Source organism: Thermobia domestica, chromosome 8 (genome assembly GCF_964235325.1).
Source record: "Thermobia domestica chromosome 8, izTheDome1.hap1.1, whole genome shotgun sequence".
Classification (NCBI taxonomy): domain Eukaryota; kingdom Metazoa; phylum Arthropoda; class Insecta; order Zygentoma; family Lepismatidae; genus Thermobia; species Thermobia domestica.
This window is the reverse complement of record NC_137461.1, coordinates 263,982,691-264,003,449: the sequence shown is the minus strand read 5'-3', so window position 1 is coordinate 264,003,449 and position 20,759 is coordinate 263,982,691. Positions and strand designations below refer to the sequence as shown.

At 37.4% G+C, this 20,759-nt stretch overlaps 1 protein-coding gene across 5 annotated transcripts in view; it reads right to left on the bottom strand.

Moving 5' to 3' along the window:
• Positions 1-20,759, bottom strand: part of LOC145693601 (uncharacterized) — a 306,547-nt gene that overhangs the window by 171,987 nt on the left and 113,801 nt on the right. Inside the window, exon 1 of one of the 5 annotated variants that reach the window (XM_081769732.1) lies at positions 6,827-7,185. The exons of 3 other annotated variants lie outside the window; for them this stretch is intronic. In XM_081769732.1, coding sequence (XP_081625858.1) covers positions 6,827-6,902 — 76 coding nt within the window. In that variant the 5' untranslated portion in view covers positions 6,903-7,185. Of the gene's footprint in view, positions 1-6,826; positions 7,186-20,759 lie in introns of those variants that run through there. One more of the 5 variants, XM_081769736.1, reaches the window with a different exon arrangement.

Genomic DNA, 20,759 nt, shown 5'->3' with positions numbered 1-20,759 from the left:
GATGGCGTTGAAGCTGCTCAGGCCAGTGAAGAGCTGTTACGCAAGTGGTTATTTTACTCGATTCATTCATTCTAAATTTTACTTCATTTAATTTGAGGTAAAATCTTATAGTTAAGCTTAGGCTTGTTAAAATGTAGCTTGTTAAGGGGTTTTGATTACCAGAAACGAAACCAAACTTCTTTTTGTTGTGTACATTCTGACATTGCTAGTTATTAGCGTCATAAACATTAGTTTTTGACGATTTTCTCAAAAACTACTCATGAGAATTTCCATAAACATGTAATTTTATTTAATTCAAATAGATCTATCGATTGTTAAGCTAATGTCTCAGCTTTGGAAAATGTCTTTTACTTACACGCAAATACGATTGTAGAAATTCTACAGTCAAGTATATATAACTATATGCGTAGATGTGGAAATAGTTACATAATATTTAAAACAAAGTTTCCTAGCGTTTCAGCACACAAGAGGTAATGGCTAGACAAAGTGCTTGTATTTGTGTAAGTCAGCACATGTGATCTCATACGTCGTTTATTTCTTGCTTTCTAGACTAGAGCTTACTATGTCTTAATTCAAACAGCTCCCTCGCAACTTCATGATGATATGTCAACACCTTGAGTAGTGAACTGAGGGCATACGCGTCAATCATGCTAATGCACAACAGCAAAAACACATCTAGGATGGATATTTGGGGAATAGAACGCCTTCTCACGAAATTCTCAGTCTTATGGTGGATAAAATGGAGGCCAGTTTGAGTCTCTCCCAAATTCAGTTTTTTTTTTTTTTTTTTTTAAATTTTCTATACCAGTTTTTATCTGGACATATGCCTTTCACGCAATGTAGTACATAAAGGATTAAATAAAAATCGAAAAGGATTTAAACGTAAAATCATGCGCTTGAACAAATAACACTGAATCGTACCTATATACTGAGTACAGACACATCAGTCTCAGGATAATGGGATGTCACGCAAGGGCGCCGATTTCTCTGTAAATTTGAGGGGGTTTATTCAGATGCATAAAGTATACATATGAGGATTTTAAGACAAATTGCATTCAAATTATGCCAGATATTGTATATTCATAAATACAGTAGGGGGGATACATGAGCTTTAAGGGGGGCCCGCGACCCCAGGATCGGCGCCCTTGTGTCCACGGATCGTCCCATTTTGTTGCCAATTTTTTCACAGGACATACACATCCTGTGGAATTCTAGGTTTTCGCTTACGTTCCAGAAACAAGACTTGTTGCGGGTAGTGTTGCCAACAAGACGATATGTTTCTCGACTGGTCTCGATTACCGTCTCAAAAACGAGACGAGAAGTACCGGTACATCACACCTATCGTGTACCTTTCGAGACGTGGAAGGGTTGTGACAACTATGAAATTAAGAAAAAATCAAGGCATAAATTTTGTACATAGTGTATATCTACAAACAAAAGGAGATGAGAAACAATTTCCGGAAATTGAAACGAGACAGGAAAAATGTATATCTCGTCTCGTGAACAACACTACCTAAATCGAACCAATCAAAGGAATCGTCTTTCATTTGATAGACTACTTTTTACAAAATGTTTAACCGATAAGGTATATTCCTTTTAAAAAAAAAACAATATGGCGCTTAGCTTCTTTATTGATGGCTCAATTAAAATTTAACGTGTCTTGCAGCATCGAGAATATATGAAACTTGGACTTACAGCTTAACGTGAAATCCGAACTACACCAGTTCCCACAGGGAATCAAGCCCGAATCTCCCACTTCAAAGGCACGTGTCTTAACCATATAGCCAGTATGGAGCTTAATTTGAGTCCTAGCGTCGCCATATTCCATTGTCACTCTTCAATCGCAATGAGCCATTGATATATCATTTACACCTCAAGTAAAACTCAAAATACCATATTATCAAATTCTTGTATTCGTGCTGTCCCTAACCCTCTACTCCAGGTCGTAATTACCAGTTTGACATATCCCTTTTTGAGTCACAGGGGGAAGAAACTAGTCTCTATACCTCTGCATAACTGGCTTAGTGATCCTGCCTGGCTACGTTAGGATAAGTGGGCTGGAACTTGCTTTCGGATACAACCCTTACAAAACGTACTGATAGACAAGGCATACATCCGTAATATTGACTTGAAAATTATTGAAATATTAATCAAACTAAATTTGATTTTTTTTTTCCTTCAGCCATCGGATGAATTTCTTGCGAAAACAAAAACTTCTGCGTATAAGGCATAAAAAATTCGCAAGATAACGATAGTTTTTCTAATTTAGTAGCAAAGTATATATATGTATACAATTTATCTTAAAATTTGCAAATAACGTACGTAATTATGCTGTTGATCCTATAATTTTAAGCTGTAGGTATAGCTGAAATTTAAAATTGCCTTGAATGCTGACCAATGACCTTTGAACTTTTACATGCGTCACTATGACGACAACTTACTTCTTGAAATCATGTGGCATGGTCTGATCAGGGTTTTTTTTTTTTTATTATTATTTTTACTCCGATACAAATAAGTGCAGAAGAGATTATTAGCCGATAAAACTACGCGCCTCACATCTCATACGTAAATCAAATCAGAACAAACGTAAATCGAATTATTTTTATTATTATTTCATGGAGGCGTGTTCAATTATATAATGTTGTATGTATCCTGATTATTATTTTGAGTTAGGTTTATGTATAGCATTAGATTGGTTGATTTTCAGCTTAGCATTTCTTTCCAGCACTGACTAGGGATAGTCGCAGGGTGTTACTCTTATTTCATGCCGATACTATGCTCATTCGACTCCTTTGTACATATGAGACAATTAGGCAACCGCAGAAATCCTCGATCGCAAGCGTGTTCGAATTATTAGCGATAAAAATTCAAAATTGAACAGATTTTGCTAAAAGTTTGAGGTAACCATTTTTTTAAAATATAGAGATGACTCGTTTTTGGTATTAGGGGGGGTTTCTTCGATGTCCGACAGTGGTGAGGTCAAAATGTAATCCAAAAATAATCTGAAAGTTGTAAGACGCCTTTACCCCCTTTCAATAAGTGCCCATCTTGCAAAATGCATACATTTTGACTTCGCCACTGTGTTGGACACCCAAGAAAACCCCCTAATACCAAAAACAAAACTTCTATCTTAGAAAATGCTTACTTCAAACTTTTTGCAAAATCTGTTCAATTTTGAACTTTCAATGCTTCTAATTCAAACACGCTTGCGATCAAGGATTTCTCTGGTTGCCTAATTGTTTCACAGGTAAAAAAAAAAAAAAAAAAAAAAAAAAAAAGAGTCGAATGAGCATAGTATCGATATGAAGTCAGAATGACACCCCGCGACCTTCCCTAGTGAGACAATATGAGATGAGTTCTACGGTAGGCCTATTACCCTTTAGGATAAAGAAACAGGTTATTAATGAAAATAAACGCTAGTGAAAGAAAATAATTGGTGTAAAAGGAACGTGGAACGAAGCGAAAGAACTATATATACAGGGTGGCCCAAAAGTAGGTAGGCCTATACACCCTTGCATTGATCAAGTATAACATTCTAGTTTATGGGTTTATTTGCTTCGACTCTTCTGAGCTTAGGATGTAATAATAAAGAAACTAAGTCTACCTGTGGATAACAATAAGAAATGATATAAAATGCAATGAGATGATTAGTACGGACCGTATATCTACAGGGCCACCTTGTATATAACTCTCGGACACACACACGATGCTGTTCATGATAAATTCAAATAACCTACGGTCAAACCCGAGACAGGCACGGGCGCCGATCCTGGGGGACCGGAGGGTCCGCCCCCCAAAGCTCATGTGGCCCCTATTGTATTTATGAATATACAATATTTGGCATAATTTGAATGCAATTTGTCTTAAAATCCTCATATAAACCTTCTGCATCTGAATGCCCCCCCCCAAATTTACAGAGAAATCGGCGCCCTTGGAGTCAGGGCGCGAAATTCTAGGGGAGTAGGGAAGTTTCTTTCGCTTAATACTTTGGAAATAACATTTCTCCACTAATAAGTTATTGGGATTAAAAGAAGAAAGTTATACTATTCCCAGAAGTTCGCAATTATAGTAATTCACATATAGAAATTAACATGTTATTTCATATGAAATAAACATAGTTTAATAATTATAAATGTTCATATTATGAACTCTGTATACCGAAGCATTCCAGTGTAAATACTATTTTTTAGACCCCTTCCTCCTCCCTAACTTCTACTCAGATCATTATGGACCCTGACAAGGGACCACTAGTAGCAGCATTTTAGTATTCGGTCACCATGTTCTGTAGAGCCTCGGCCACAAATGACCTCGGTGAATTAAGCTTCAAATAGCCGTGAGAAGCTATTCGTGAGTGACTATATATTTATTACAGAATAATTAAATACTTTTTATGGACGGAGATTTGCGTCCCCTTTCATCAGCAAGGATATATAGGACTTGGACATACAATTTAACATTGAATCCGAAACATATGCGGTTTCACCGGGTATTGAATCCGGGCCAACCCCGTTGAAGGTATGCATGCTAAACCTATAGATACTAAGAAGATCTATACACAGAATTAGAGTTCTAATTAAAATCATCATCACCTACTACGGTACGGAAAAAAATATCGAAGCTTCCCAATTGTTGATTAAATAATGTTGGCTTACAATACGTATACACCACACAAAGGGCTCAGGACAGCCTGATGGCTTTCAGTTAGGTAATGTGTATTTGCCAAGTCGGCTCCCATTGCAATTATTTCTGGCTTTCAAAGCTGGAGTTCGCTATCTCTTAAGTCAAGTAGCTCCCAATTGCGTCATGATGCTTGGTTAACACATAATTCAGATGCAACCACCAGGAATCTAACTTAGACCACATAAAAGCGTACTGTACAAAATAAGATTCCTTATTTGTTTTAATAGAATTTCCCACTAACTCCATTTAAAAAAAAAAAAAAAAAAAAAAAAGTGAATCGAACACAGCTTACAATTGGTAATAGGAAATCTGACTAGTGTTCGCGTTTGACGTTACCCTGCAAATCTTTGCGCATATTAATCACGGAAGTTCATGAATAAATTAAATTTGTTTTTGTTTAGATACAAACATTTTAGATCTCGGGACCTCTCTCTCTGAAGGCTCTAGTTCTAATCCAAAACTACCCAATGTTCCAATAAACCCTTTTAAATTATAATAAACCTCTCCCAAGGAAGTGATGAAACAGTTTAAAAAAAAAATAGTTTCCTAACTTTCATTAAAATCTTTTCAACCAACTGCAGTATGGGAAAATCAATATCAAAATGTCACTCCGGAAGAGATTGGGGGTAACCGACCACAAAATAACTGTAGGAAATAATGAGTTTAAATTATAGGCATATATAAGCTTCATCTCGTAATTAAACATTCCACCGCAATTCTAGGTAATTATTACTTTACTATCCATCTTTAATTCACCTTCACATTTATATACTTGTATTGACATCTGACCTGACGTCACACAGAAATTTGATAAGAAGAAGGGGTGACCTGCTGACGTCACAACTAAATCTAATTAATATACAGTACCGGTATGTTAAATTGATGAAGATGAAGACGTCATAAAAGAGGAAGACGTCAATTAGTAGACTCCCTGCGCGTGCGTTCCTTGCCCTTTTTAACACTTAAAATGCTTATTTTGCACTTACCATAACACAAATATATGTATTACGTTCATCTACACCTATTTATTGTTTGCTTGTTTAAGTTTAACGTTCCTTTTGCACCATTAAGGCTAAGCGTGGACTTAACACTTAACAAAGGAATTCGAGCTACAGTAACACGTTCAATGTGCTCTTACCGGAAACCGAACCCAGGGCCTCATGTGCCAAAGTCGTAAGCACTAATCACTTAACCAGCGGAGACGGCTATCTACACTCATGTTTAGTTTGTTTTTCAGGTCACAAAATCGATTTGAGAGGACTCGAACTCATGACTTTCATATCACCGCGAAAAAAAATTAGCACTTGTCAATTGTTTTTATAAGGGAAATTAATAAAATGAAATTGGCATTCTATGTTTATTTATTGTATATCTTAAAGGAAATGATTCTAACTGCAAATTGCTTGGTTGGTTGCTTTTGGGGTTTTATGTTGCTTTTCAGAATCATACCCATAACCAACCTATATGAAGCATGGAGGAACTGTTTTAACATGAAATCTACAGCACACGAGACTTTACCACAGGACTGGATTAAAGAAGGGTTTAAGGGGCCTGTAGCCCGGGCCTCAGGTGGATAGGAGCCTCTACTTTGATCAAAATCTCAACTTATTATCTAAAAGGAGTCATAAAGATACAATCATCATAATAAAATAAAATATGACTAAAATATGGAACATATTCCCTTAACCTTCCTACCGTACTATCACAGAAAAGTATTAGGCAAGGGCAGCAGGGGCCACATAGCCCCAGGGTCCCCAGATGGGTTAATCCGGTTCTAATCCACCGGTATAGAATTATCGTCTCGAGAACTAAGGCAAGGTTACAAATCATAAAACATGAGGTGTTATAATCATTGTCCAAAGAATAATGATGATAAAATTTCGTGGAATCAAATAGTGAAGAAACGGAGAAACCTCAAGAAAATACACCGCATAATATTGTCAACAATAAACTCAAATGATCTGGAATCGATTTGTCAAAGACCCTGCACATGAGCAACGAGCGAGCGCTCTTACTACTGAGCCCCGTGCTCTCCTGGATGACAGAAGCAAGTGAAACATGTACTGATTATGAACAATCGCTTTCGATGCAATGACAAATTACATACACTTAGCTAGTTACGTACTATTAACTAACAAGCGCCTACCTTGAAAATCCCATGCACTGCTACATAGCAACACATCCCGCACGGATGAAAGTCCATCCAAAGCTGCTGTCAACATGTTATATTTTGTTGTTATTGTCCCCGAGCAGAAGAAAACTTTGTACCCGTCGCACAGAAAAACAAACACTTAAATAAGTCACTTGTATTAGTTTCCAAAATAACTCAAAAGTTTGTATGTCCTACGGTTCACTGACTCATCACGCACAAGAAAACTACCTGGAGAGCAGACACACACACACTCATATACACTGTCGTCTGCTTTATACGTGGTTTGAGATCTGCACACGAGAATGAGTCATGCCTTCTGGAGGAACTGTGTCAAGACAAGATGATGGTGTTCTTCCAGACAAATAAGAAAGAGTAAGCAGACGGCCTAGCCCAAAGATCGTAGGATGGGTCTTTTCCTTTCTCTCTCTCTCTCTCTCTCTCTCTCTCTCTCTCTCTCTCTTCCTTACTTGTTTTTTTCTTGCTGGCCTGAAGGAAAAAACAAAACCTTCCTGGCACGAGCAAAGAAACGAAAGAAATGGGTGTTCTGCCATAAACCACCATGGACATTTGATACCTTTATTTTAACTCAGACCATTAACACGTGCATACTATATGCGTATAAATTACAGAAAATGCTACACCTATTTTCTTCTGAAAGGGAAGTCCCAAACGCGTCAAGTTCCTGCAAGAACCGGAATGACGCTATGTAAGTTTAAATTGCGCTCAATACTTAATATAAACAATACTTTTAACATGGGAACTTCCTTTTCTTTAATGGGAAATTCAGTTTCCGCTTTTCCTATTCAGTAGTTTTGTTCTAAATTGCAACAAGCTACTCGGGACATTAAAATAGTAATACAAATAATAAAAAGTATCGTAAAACACGAGGTATTCGGTCATTTGCTTGCATAAAGATAGCTGAAAGTTGATGTTTTGATCTGATTTTGAGTTTAGCTTCCCTTTCAGCACCGAGGCTATAAGAAACATGGATCCACAGCTTAATGTGGAATCCGAACCACATGAACTTCCGCCGGGAATCAAACCCAGGTCTCCCACGCTAAAAACGTGTACACTTACCGCTTTAGCCACGAGGGAGCTAAGTAGAAAGTTAAGTATGAATCACTGGGTCTCTGATTTGATTTCTGCTGAAATTTAAATGCATTTCGGTGGTTCCGATTCCACCTAAAATTGTAAGGTAGGACCATGTGTCATAGATATTTTCGAACAGCGGGACCGATTGCGAAATAACCACGGTACTAAAAGGGGGCGCTAAAGTCCACAAAAGTCCTTAGAAAATCTACAAGACGCAATTATGCTCGAGCCCACCATATAGGCTATGCTAGTGGTTCCCAAACTTATTTATCTGGAACATGACCTCCGACTTCCAACTCGTTGGTCGTACGTGCTCTTTGTCTGACTACTTTTGCAATTTTAGATGCAGTTTTGAATTCACAAATTTTCAATAATAATAATAATAATAATAATAATAATAATAATAATAATAATAATAATTTCCACCAATTTACCTTATTTCCAGCAAGACTTCTACATAACCATGTAGTGCATTATTATTATTATTATTATTATTATTATTATTATTATTATTATTATTATTATTATTATTATTATTATTATTATTATTATTTTAACAACTTTGTTCTCATCGAAACAACAGTTCTTATTCAATAGTCACTTCGTGTTTGTACGGTATTTAATTTAACACCTCTCTGTTATAACATGCATACATTTGTGTTAAATTACCATAAGAAACAACGTAATTAAGTACACTTCCTCGGTTCCTTATAAATCAATTATAAATTGCTTAAATGTCATTTTTATATTTATTTAATAGGTCCAACACCGAAACCTTCCAAAAAAAAAAAAAAAGTTATGGACTACCATATTAAACTTTCTCACTCCAATTTCTTAAACTAAATCATGCTATGCTCAAGTTATTACTGAAACTTTACTTATGAAATGCGAACAAATTTATGATGTCAGAAAACTTCGTTCAAAGAAAACTAAGTTCCGTACTAATGCTATATATTAGGGTTATTAATGAAATAGCCTGCTAATCTATATGAGATGTCAACGATATTGCATGAGTTCTATTAGAGGAAATTGTTCACCCAACCCAGGGGTGGATTCAGGACGGACTTCTGGGTGAGTTGGCAGTGGGTTGTAATACTGCTACTTAGAGTTACTTTTAAGAGCTCCAAACTCTGGGAAGGGTTATATTCATATATAAAATAAGATAGTTTCCTCTTCTGGAAGGAGGGGCAATCGACCCGATCGCCCGCCCCTGGCCCCACCAAAAGAAAACTAAACTAACTCTTGTGGATATTTTCGAGAGAAATGATTTCCGCAATATTATAGGGTTATTAACACTTAAAGACCCATGGACAACTATAGTTGCCCTCTTGTTACGAGGCGTTCAGTCCCGGAGACAACTTTAGTTGCCCTGCACCCATCAAGGCCAGCTCCCGCACTTCAGCACGCAGTTGACGAAAGAAGCCAACAGCTTCATACAGCTAGTCCCTTCTGTTTACTTTTCACTAATATTTATCACCTTCATGCCTACAGGTCACGTACTGCGTAGATTTATATGAAATGCTGTGTCAAATGTATATACCCCAAAAAGATATCAGTACTCAGAAGGAAAAAAAACATGTAGTTATTTTTTTCTCCTGTTTTATAAGCCAGTGTAAGTGTGTGTGGTTTAGGGATGGCCAGACGGATCCGGATCTCGGATATCCGGATCCTATAAGATCCGGATCCGGATATCCGGATCTTGGATCCGGATCCGAAGTTTCGGATCTTGGATCCGGATCCGGAATTTCGGATCTTGGATCCGGATCCGGAATTTCGGATCTTGGATCCGGATTCGGAATTTCGGATCTTGGATCCGGATCCGAAGTTTTGGATCTTGGATCCGGAATTTCGAAGTTCAGATTCGGACTCCTGTTTTGAATATTTTAGGCCTTAGATTGAGACCCAGAACTAAAATATCCATATGTATAAAATTTACTAGGTGAATTTTATCTAACTCAGTGGGAAGACAATGCAATTTAAATGACAAAAGATTACATCAAAATCTTATTTTCACATTTTTCGGGGTTAGACCACTGTTGCGCACACCCCATCCATCATTTAGTCTTTAGTATATCTTTAAGCGTACTACAAGTATGCCACTTTCATCTCAAGTCAGTAGTTGTATAGATCTGCCTTTTGTTATACTATATTAATCAAGTTAGGATTAAAATTCCATTGTTTGTGAGACCTATGATAATATTTTCAGAATGAGTTAAAACGTTGAAAAACTGCATAGTAATGTTGCATATTTTCTTTGTGCCACATTGGAAATTAATGTAGTCTATCTGATACAGTCGGCTTTTATGATTAATCCAATGATCTGAACTCCTGCAGCATTACGCTAAAATCATGGATGTCTTTGAATTTTCGTCATTATTTCTATTTTTTTTTTATTACGAGCAAAGTATATATCATAAGCGGTATTTTACATAATACATATAGACGCAGATCAGTCAGTTGATTGCTTAAAGTTTATAGCAAAGCTATTACATTTCTAAGACACTGGCGGCCTTAGAACAAAATCCATGGCTTTCCTATAAAATCTTAAATATCTCTATATAAAAAGGGCAAAGTCCTGAGTGAGTGAGTGACAGATCATCGTACAGGCCAAATCGCTTAAGCTACAAATTTGAAATTTGGATAGTTTATAGGCTTTGTGACGTAGGGTACCACTAAGGAAGAACTTTGGGAAATTCGACGAGGAAGGGGGGAAATGGGGTGGAAAATATTGATGATTCTTGACGTTAGATACTTCAAATTTGGTATTTGGGTTTCTCATTGAAAATAATTTGATACTTGTTTAAGTGTTTTTTGATATTTAAATTAGTAGGGGCAGAGAAGATGTAGAAAGTAAAAGAAGGGGTAGTAATTGCAATTATTGCAATTAGTATAATAATATGCCTATATCTCGGAAACATAAAGGGTTAGAAACATGGAATTTGATATTTGGACTTTTCACTTAAAATAATTAGATACGTATTTCAGCGTTTTTTTGATACGTGGTCCAGAAGAGAAGAAAAAGGGCGAGAAGAAAATTAAGTGGGGATTACAATTATTTTATTAATATGTTCAATCCTTTGAGGTTAGAGACTTGAAATTTGGTATTTGCATTTCTCATTGAAAATAATTTGACATGTGTTTCAGTGTTTTTTGACGTTATAGTAAAAAGGAAAAGAAAAGAGATGGAAAAGAAAGAGGGTGGGGATTGTAATTATTATAATAACATGTCGATATCTGGGAACCTCTGAAGGTTAGGAGCACAGAATTTGGTATTTGGACTTTTCATTTGAAATAATTAGGTATGTACTTCAGGTTTTTTTTTTTTTATGTGTCTTAGAAGGGAAGAAAATTGGCGGGGAGAAAAGACTTTTATATCTCGGAATCCTGGAATGTTAGAGAAATGAAACTTGTTATTTGAACAAAAATTCGTTATGAAATGAAATCCTTGAGTTTTACGTCCCACGATTACCCCGGTTAGGCTAAAGGAGACGGTGATTATAAGAAATAAATGAAATGGTAGAATGAAGAAAGTGGGAGGAAACGGGAAAACCCCGAGAAAACCCACGAGCACGGTGTTTGTCCACCACAAAGTCCACACGGCACGAGCTGGGATCGAACCAGGGACCCCAAGCACCGGAGGTGAACGCTCTACCACTGAGCCTCCGCGCCCCCTTAAAAATTCGTTATGTTTGCAGGCATATGATGTGCGAGGCCGTAGACCGAGCAAATGTGTGGGCTGGGGGGAAAGCCCCCATGTACTCGCACTGAAATTCGGTATATCTTGGGATACCAGAATGTTATTTCATACAACTTGATATTTGAACTGAGATTCGGTATGGTTGTAGGTTTACGAGGTACGAGGTCATACGCCGATCAAATGAGATATCAGAGGGTCTAAGGGCAAATCCCCAGACATTTCTTTTTAAATTGATTATGATTAGAGGCTTTTGTGGTGCGAGGCCCTAGTAACGGGGGTCTAGTGGCGAAGCCCCCAACTAGCCGAGGTCTATTAAGTATATAAATGTATTTGCGTAATGACTGGAAATTGCATGTATGCCTGTGGACAAAATTGCATAAGTAGCCACGAGAAATGACAATCCTTTAAAATGAAAATTTTAAAAAGCCACCAAAATGTACTCTTGAATGAGTTGTATATTATGTTTACGCAGGGGCGAATCGAGAACGGACTCCTGGAGGGGGCGGATGGATTCTTAGGGGGCGGTTGGGGATGCTAGCAGTGAAAAATTACTTAGATGATCTGAAATTGCCACAAATTACTACTAAAGTACACTGTTAATGGTGGCGCTGGGTGGGGGCGAACGACTTTTCGCCCTCCCCCTGGATCCGCCTATGTGTTTACATGAATGATATAGCTCCTTATACAACCTATGCAGAGTTAATAGTAGTGGATTACTAATTACAAAGATACGTGTTACTGCTCGAGGCTCCATATGGTATTTTGTATACATTAATACATTGATTTTGATACCTTAATTGCCATTTGGATTACTAATTACACAGATAAGGTGTTACTGCTCGAGGCTCCATATGGTATTTTGTATACATTAATACATTGATTTTGATACCTTAATTGCCATTTAGAACTTTATTTCTACTACAATTCTTAATTCTATCTGGAGTGGTACGGTCACAGAGAAACGTATTTTTAAAGAAAGAAAAAAAAGTTTATCAAGAGCAAGAAAAGGTAGTTGCTCCTTAATTTGATTTGATCTATATTTTATGGGCTGTTCTATTAGCAATGGCCTAGCCCATCACGACTAGGAAGTGGCCTCATTCAGTGACCACAATAACTCAGAAAGAATTAGGAAAGTAAGCAGCCTGAGCCTAATGAAGAAGCTTGTGCTTGAGACTGTTTCATCCCAGCATTTGACTAGTGTTACAGAAAACAAAGGACAAATTTTTCCACTAGAATCGAATCTGACAATGAGATTGCTCTCACCAAAGTCGACAGTTTTACTCAATCAAATTTGGAGTAATTGTGACATATTAAGGCACGAAAACCAAATATCAACAGATTGAAGAGAACTCAAGGCTGTCACACGAACACATACCAAAAGTGTCTTAAAATCTTATTTTAAGCATAGGAATGAAAATCACTTTGTCAATAATTTCGAAAATTTTGCTTATTCGGAACACCCTAATTTTCTGACAGTTTCGGATCCGGATCCAAGATCCGGTTTTTCGGGTCCGGATCCAAGATCCGAAATTTGGGATCCAGATCCAAGATTTGTTTTTTTCGGATCCGGATCCAAGATCCGAAATTTCGGATCCGGATCCAAGATCCGTTTTTTTCGGATCCGGATCCAAGGTCCGAAATTTCCGGATCCAAAAATATCCGGATCTGGCCATCCCTAGTGTGGTTGTTTCGACATCCTTCTTGTAATTTGCTTAGGCTTCACTCCCTCTTTTTAGTTGAGCTTCTGGCCATGAATACCACCGCAACAAGTCGTGGTTCTTATGATAGTGGCGTATTTTCGCCCGGAGAAATTACGGAAATAATAGATGATAGCGACTCCGATGCTTTTGAAACGGACGATGAATCTAATGTTTAGACATTGCTACAATATTAGAATAACTAGAATCTTCCGACAGTGACACGAAAACAACACTCGATGCTATTCTTAGCACTAGTTCTCAACCATCGCGCCGCGCTTCTAAATGTCCTCGCACCTAACATGTCACCAAAAGGGACAGGAGGGGGCGGAGTGACATATTGTGATATGTAGTGTATATTTAAACTTATTTATATTTAGTTGTATGGTCGTTTGCAATTTACACGAAATTATCGAACAATATATCTTTCGATTGGATTTCCAACATACAAAAAATATTCCTTAAAGTTTGCAACACTGTGTATTCAACGGTAACAATGCTAAGTGAATTACTGTTTTTCTGTTATATTAGTACATTTTTATTCGATTGAATCTGAAAGTTTCGTTCACTTTAAAAGGGTAGTTTCTGAGTAACAAAATTTTAAAAATACATTTAAAATGGCCGGGATCCAAGCGTTTCTACATTTAAATCCCCTCCGGGTCTTTAAGTGTTAATATCATTAATGAAATATGAACAAAATCACCTGAATCATTACTGAAAAGTCATCGAAAAATAAACTCATTCCCAATAGTAAACTATCCTTTGTGGAATTACTTGAGTCATTCCTGAGAAAATCGTCAAAAATAAATAAATAAAAATAAGAATGAAAATATAAAGCCCTCAAAATTGGGATTTTTTTCAGGTTCTGCTTATGCCAATGGTAACAGTGTCCACGCTTGTAAATTTATATACAAAATTTATGATCTTGCTTTAGTTTCAACTCGCGTCACTAAAGATCCACGAAGAATATAATATATATATCAACATTTCAATCATATTTATAATTAGAGAACATTGTGTAATGACTTGCGTATTTTTAAATGTTAACAAATGGTCTTCATTATACTCGTACTGTACAATCATTCTATCAATTTATGGTTTATATAGCTAGTAGCTACTATGTTATGACAAGCCATTCAACTCTAAAACAGCAATTACGATTTAAGACTTGATTCAACTAGTGTTGCTCTCGAAGTCAAGAACTCGTCTCGAATCTAAAAAAAATCGAGATAAAATTGAGACAAGACGAGAAATTTCACCACTCGTGGGTAACACTACATCCTTGAATCCTTTTTGTTAGACTAAGCGTTACTGATCTAATCTGAAATTTCTTTGAGAAGTTTGACTCCGATTGCCAAGAACTTTCGTACAAGTAGTCCCGGGATCGATTCCCGGTGGAGACACTCGGCAGGAAAGTTGTAATAGCTTTTCGTGGGCAGCCATCCTGAATGAGGTTTTTCCCGGATTTTCCTTATTCACATCAGGCAAATGCCGGGATAACACCTAACACAATGGTCCCCCAGCGGCTTCCTTTCTTCCTCTCCAATTCCCCAGGTAGAGTGATCGTCGAGGGACGTCATCCCCCATACTGACGGGTTAACATGGCCATAGACGCCGAAAGCCTAGAAATCTAATTCCTAATCCTAATCCTAATGACGGGCTAACATGGCCATAGACACCGAAAGCCTAGAAATCTAATTCCTAATCCTAATCCTAATGACGGGGTAATATGGCCATAGACGCCGAAAGCCCTAAAATCTAATTCCTAATCCTAATCCTAATGACGGGGTAATATGGCCATAGACGCCGAAAGCCCTAAAATCTAATTCCTAATCCTAATCCTAGTGACGGGCTAACATGGCCATAGACGCCGAAAGCCTAGAAATCTAAATTCTAATCCTAATACGAAAAGTCAGGATTGTAAGTCTGAAAATTTGAGTTAGCCACATGTCATTCCTTTGATGTTGTTCTTGGGATGCATTTAATAATTATTTGTTAAAAACATATAATCTCGTAGCAGCCTGCAGTAGCGTACGCAGGAATTTATTTCGGGAGAGGTCCAGACTCAATATGAGGTTATTTTATATTTTAATTCCTAAAATTGCCCCTAAAATTAGGCTAAATTAGAGAAAAGCAAAGGCGCCCATCGGGGGGGGGGGGCAAAGCAGTGCCCTTGCCCCCCTAAGAGGAAATTGTACTTGGGAGTATTGAAAACCCAATAGAATTTTTACATTCGTTACAGCAAAATTTGAAATTATATTTGAAACGTCGTTTATGCTTGCCCCCCTTGGAAACCACAACATGGGCGCCCTTGTAGAAAAATCGAAATTTCGGGAGGGTCCGGACCCCCCAGGACCCACCCCGTGCGTACGTCCCTGGCAGCCTGTGTCCCTCTTGTTCCATACTAGTGTTTTATACTGGTGTTTTATAAACGCTTAGAACGGCGAACATCTATCTGAGAACCATTCTTTTAAACTATTTTAAAAGAAAGAAAGTATGGCAAAAACAAGTAAAAGATCGTTAATTCATCCTGAAATTTGAGAATGCTTTTAGCAAGTGAAAACTTGCAATAACCTGTCTCATACTGAAGTTTAGTAATCATAACCTGTGTTGCAGATGGACAGGTGTCCTGGCGTCTTGTGTACACCGTACAGACTCCAATAAAGTCATACAAAGTGCTTTGAGCTGTCTAACACAACACAGCACACCCGCAATGACAAAGTAACATTTCCACCGCGCCGCTCTTAGGATTTCCTTCAACAAAGGGATCCGCCTCTCCTAGGTTGATGAAACTTTAGAATACGTAAATGTTGAGAAAAAAATGAAATAAAGAAAGAAAGGAACAAACTTTCTATGGAAAATTTTACCCTTCATCCACACCCCAAAAACTAACAGGGAAGTGTGGTGACGTAGTATCAGGTGATGTGAGCTACACTAATAAAACGCAACAAATTTCACTTTCTTTCTGTTTTAAATTATTTTGCAGCATTGGTATATACTAGGCAGTAAGTTACATAATATGAATAATGCAACATACACTCTTTAAAATGAGTGCCTGTTTCATTCATTCATTAACTCCTTAATAGAATCGGAGACGAGATGACAACACATACAATTTCGGTTTTGTCTCGTTTCACAGATAGCTGTCTCGGGCTTGTCTCGAGTTGGAAATTGGGAGCCCGGAAACTCACAAGTAAAGCGCTTACCTTTTCTACAAAGAGGGGTCTCCGGTTCGATCGCATGATACATAAGATTGTGAGTTTTCCTGTTGGTTCGTGGGGTTTCTCCTCCCCCCCCCCCCCATCAATTCTTTCCTAATAATTTCCTTTAACTCAGAAGGAATAATCGTCAGACGTAAAAGTAAAGGTTTCAATTAGTTTTTTAAAATGAACATTATCATGCGGTCCATGTCTCATTTCAATTTGTCAGTGGCGTATGTAAGGGAGAGTCCCGGACATTGGCCATATTAAGACAAACACTTGAGATGATACACGCAGAGCCCGAAACGACTCAAAACGACACGAAAATGCATGTCTTCAAATTTGGACATACTTCAATGGGTACAAATGAATTGCCTTCTAATGGTGGACATAAGGAAATATGTCGATTTTTTTTTTTTTTTTTTTTTGACATTACGGATATGTCCGCCACGAATATAAAAAATGTGAGCAACTATAGCATGTCAAAATGATCTACTGCCTTGTTTTAATTAGTTTTGACGGATTAGTATGTTATGTTTTGATCACTGGGGCAATGTTTGAGATGACATAATTGTACATCAAAAATTTATACACATGCGCGGAAACGTGAGGCGGTTGTCGTTTGTCTCTTGTTATCAGTGCTACCAATGTAGCACTTTGTCGCTTGATCTAGAAATTTTTAAGGATATTTTTTCATCAAAAACAATTGGTTCATTTATATTGTTAGAATAGAAATTTAGCACCTTTTAAATGTTGTCTAGTGACTAAACTAGCATTATTTCCACTAAAATTAATATTTCTAGCGTCTTCTTGCAGCGTGTTTAGTGACAATATTATTCACGTTGTTGGCAGTGTGTTTAGTATCATTACGACATGTGTGTGTGCTCTATTACGGACAGGTTTCACATATATTTTTATGCCATACCTTGTACTTCGTGCTCTGTGTGTATGAACTTGAGAGCTTGAACCCCCTCCCTCGACGAAAGTCTGCGTACGCCACTATAATCTGTATATATATTTCCACATTTTGGTCTCGGTCTCGTTTTGATAGTCTCAAATGTATGGCCGACATGCGTAAATCTTAGAGCTTGCTGACTTCATTTATTTATTGTTGTCTGCTTCCGAAACAAACTATATAGCGTATGCATGTTTACTACCTTGGTATACGTTTCTAAATCGATACTGGTTATACCATTATTCTCCGGACTTCATATGAAGCAGAAAAATAGGGATTTCCAGGTTCGAATTTAAGTCACTATGTTTGTTATTTTGTTATGTTTACAAACCAACTACGTCTATCGAATCATTTAACACATGTTAAATTTGTTCTTGCTTTTTTTTTTTTTTTTTTTCAAAAATTATTGTCTTTTGTCCTAATGTATTGTTATTTGGAGTAGAAATTATTTTCTTTATTCATTTGTTTAACAAACTTCCAACACAGCCTGTGAGGACAATTAGTATTTGATTCAATAACAACTAAGAAAATAACAACATTAGGGAAGGAAGAGAAGACTCGAACAGGGACTACATTCAAAAATACCACCCCGGGATTCTCCTAGTGAAACTGAGGAGAAAACCGCAGAAAAAAATTAAATCAAGATGAACGACAAGTACAGTCATCTCAGGGACAGAGTTCCTTTGTGATAATTAGCATATATGCCTTTATCATCTTGGACTTGCACTAGCTTAGATTCGGACTCCCTGTCCTCAATGGCAATGGGGTGGAATGTGTCAGGAAGACTTAGACATAGTCAAACCAATGACTTGCCAGACCTAGTGATTCAGACAGCTCCGTGACCCAGTTTGATTCCTTCGTTACCCGTAATCCGAAAGACCCAGAGGCAGTCAGACCTATAATTCACGAGACCCGGGCGCTCGGACAGCTCCGAGACTTGGATCGACTCGTTCGTGACCCGTGACCTGAAAGACCCAGAGTCAGTCAGTCCTATGACCAACCAGACAGCTCCGTGATCTGGTCTGAATCGAACAGGCTCATGACCCGGGCACGACTCGGTCTGACTAGGAGACTTTTAATGTAATTCTAATAAATTCGATTCTATCATCTCTCTCTTTCTCTCTCTTCTCTCTGCCTTTTCGCTAAATCTATAATTTTCTCGCTTGTGCGTGTCTGTGTGTATTGAAGCATTGCATTGAAAGATAACTACAAAGTTTATCAGAGTATAAATGCGTGAGAAACACAGAATAGATAAGCTGTATGTTTTTTTTTTCTTACAAGGATGGTTAAATTTTATTCAAGCAAACCTTTTAAAATTTGTCATTTAGGATATAAGAGATATCGCTGAGCCCAAAGAGTGTTTTGTTAAATCTTTTTGTATAGTATTATTGTTTTTAGAATGGAGATAAACGTGAAATAATATTTAAAATGTTCAAGATATGGTATCTTGATTAAGACATGTCACATCGGGAATCAAGCAAATGAGTGAGACCCAGACCGTAATGATTCGGACGAAACTTGTGACCAAAGTGACCCGACAACTGTTCTATCGCTTTCTCGTGCTCGCACTGAGTAACTTCATTGGCTTGCGTTCGCTCGGACACAGGCTCTGACTCGCACTTTCAGCATTCGTACTCACATGTGCTTGAGTCGGGTTTGAACATCTTTGTTCTCGGTATCTGATCCTACTCAGTGGCGGATCTAGAAGGTAAAAACTGGGGGGGCCCAACCAGAACCCAGACTATGATAGGTATCATGAGTTTATTATAAACTTCAAAAAATATATAAATAATAGCTTAAATTATTTTTGTCACTCAAAAAGCTGGCGGGGGGCATAGGCCGTCCAGCCCCGGGCTAGATCCGCAACTGATCCTAATGTTAGCAAACAGATTAAATATTTTTGCAAACGCAGTTAGGTCATCGAACCTCGTATTGTAACAACCATTGTTCAATTTTAACCATAAAGAGAGAATATATGTATATTCCGTGGTTAGTTAAAGAGATTAAGCCAGTCTACTCAGGGGAAGGTGACAGAGTGTCTATTGCAAAATCAAATCCTTTAAGAAAGGTCACAGTTTAGTTCAGGTCAAGTTTAAAGAAACAAAAACGTCGAAAACAGAAAGACAAGTTAACAAAAGATTGGAAAGAGAGACTGTGTAAACACAAACAGGTTAATACACGCCTGAAACATGTTAATAATACATATGAAGCCAAAATGTTGTTTGACTGTTTTCGTTTCCAGTTCGAAGAGATGACTCAGATGCATATGAGGCCTGCGTGACCAATATTTGTTTGTCAATGGAAGAAGGAGGGGTTAAGATAGTTATAACCATTTGTCTGATGTGCCGACTTATTTTTAAAGTAATATAGTAATTCAAATTAGTTGCATTTATACAGGTAGAGCGGCACACAGAAAAAGAGTGATAGTCGGTTATCTTACGTGTGTAAACATTTGGATAAGCATTCTTTCTTTTGATGCAAGAAACCTGGATTTTGCTTCTCAATGAAAGTACATGAAGTCTCAATATAAAAATTAAATGAAATTTCTGGTTTTATGTCACTGGAATATCTATGTTCTTTATACTAAAGGAGACAGATGATTCATGGAAGTGAATAAATTGGGAAATAATTAGTGGAATGGTAATGTAGGAGGAAATGCAAGATACCCGAGAAAATTCAGGGACACGATGTTGTCCTCTATAAATTCAGATGGTCAGAGATCGAACCAGTGACCTCTCGTAAGAGATATAACCTCTCTAGCACTGACTTACCGTGTCCTCGAATCCCAGTTTCAAGCACTTGTATAGATTAATATCTAGTACACGTAGCTTCGTTATCGGAAAAGGTTCTGAACGCCTTACAACACGTAAATAAATATTTTTTTTCTTTTCCTTTTTCAAAATTTACTAGCTGAACCTGCGCTCTCTACACAGCGCATCATTCACGTATGAGCATGAATCTCCTTGTCATTCCTCACAACAACTGCATATGTCTCTTTACAGACACAAGTGAAAGACGTATTGATTTAAAAAAAAAAAAAAAAAAATCGGCAAGGGGTATCATAAAGGGGAGGTCTTTTCGATTTTTTTTTTTTTCAATATTTCGCACCGTTTGCAAGATTTGAGGCTACTTCCGGTTGGAGTTCCTAATTCATCTATGATCAGTGTTTACTTTCTTCTTGTATGCAGTAAGTAATAAGCAAATACATTACATTCACCAATTAATTATAATGTCAATGATATATAGTGTTCAATGGGCAAAACATTCCAAACAATAAAGATACATC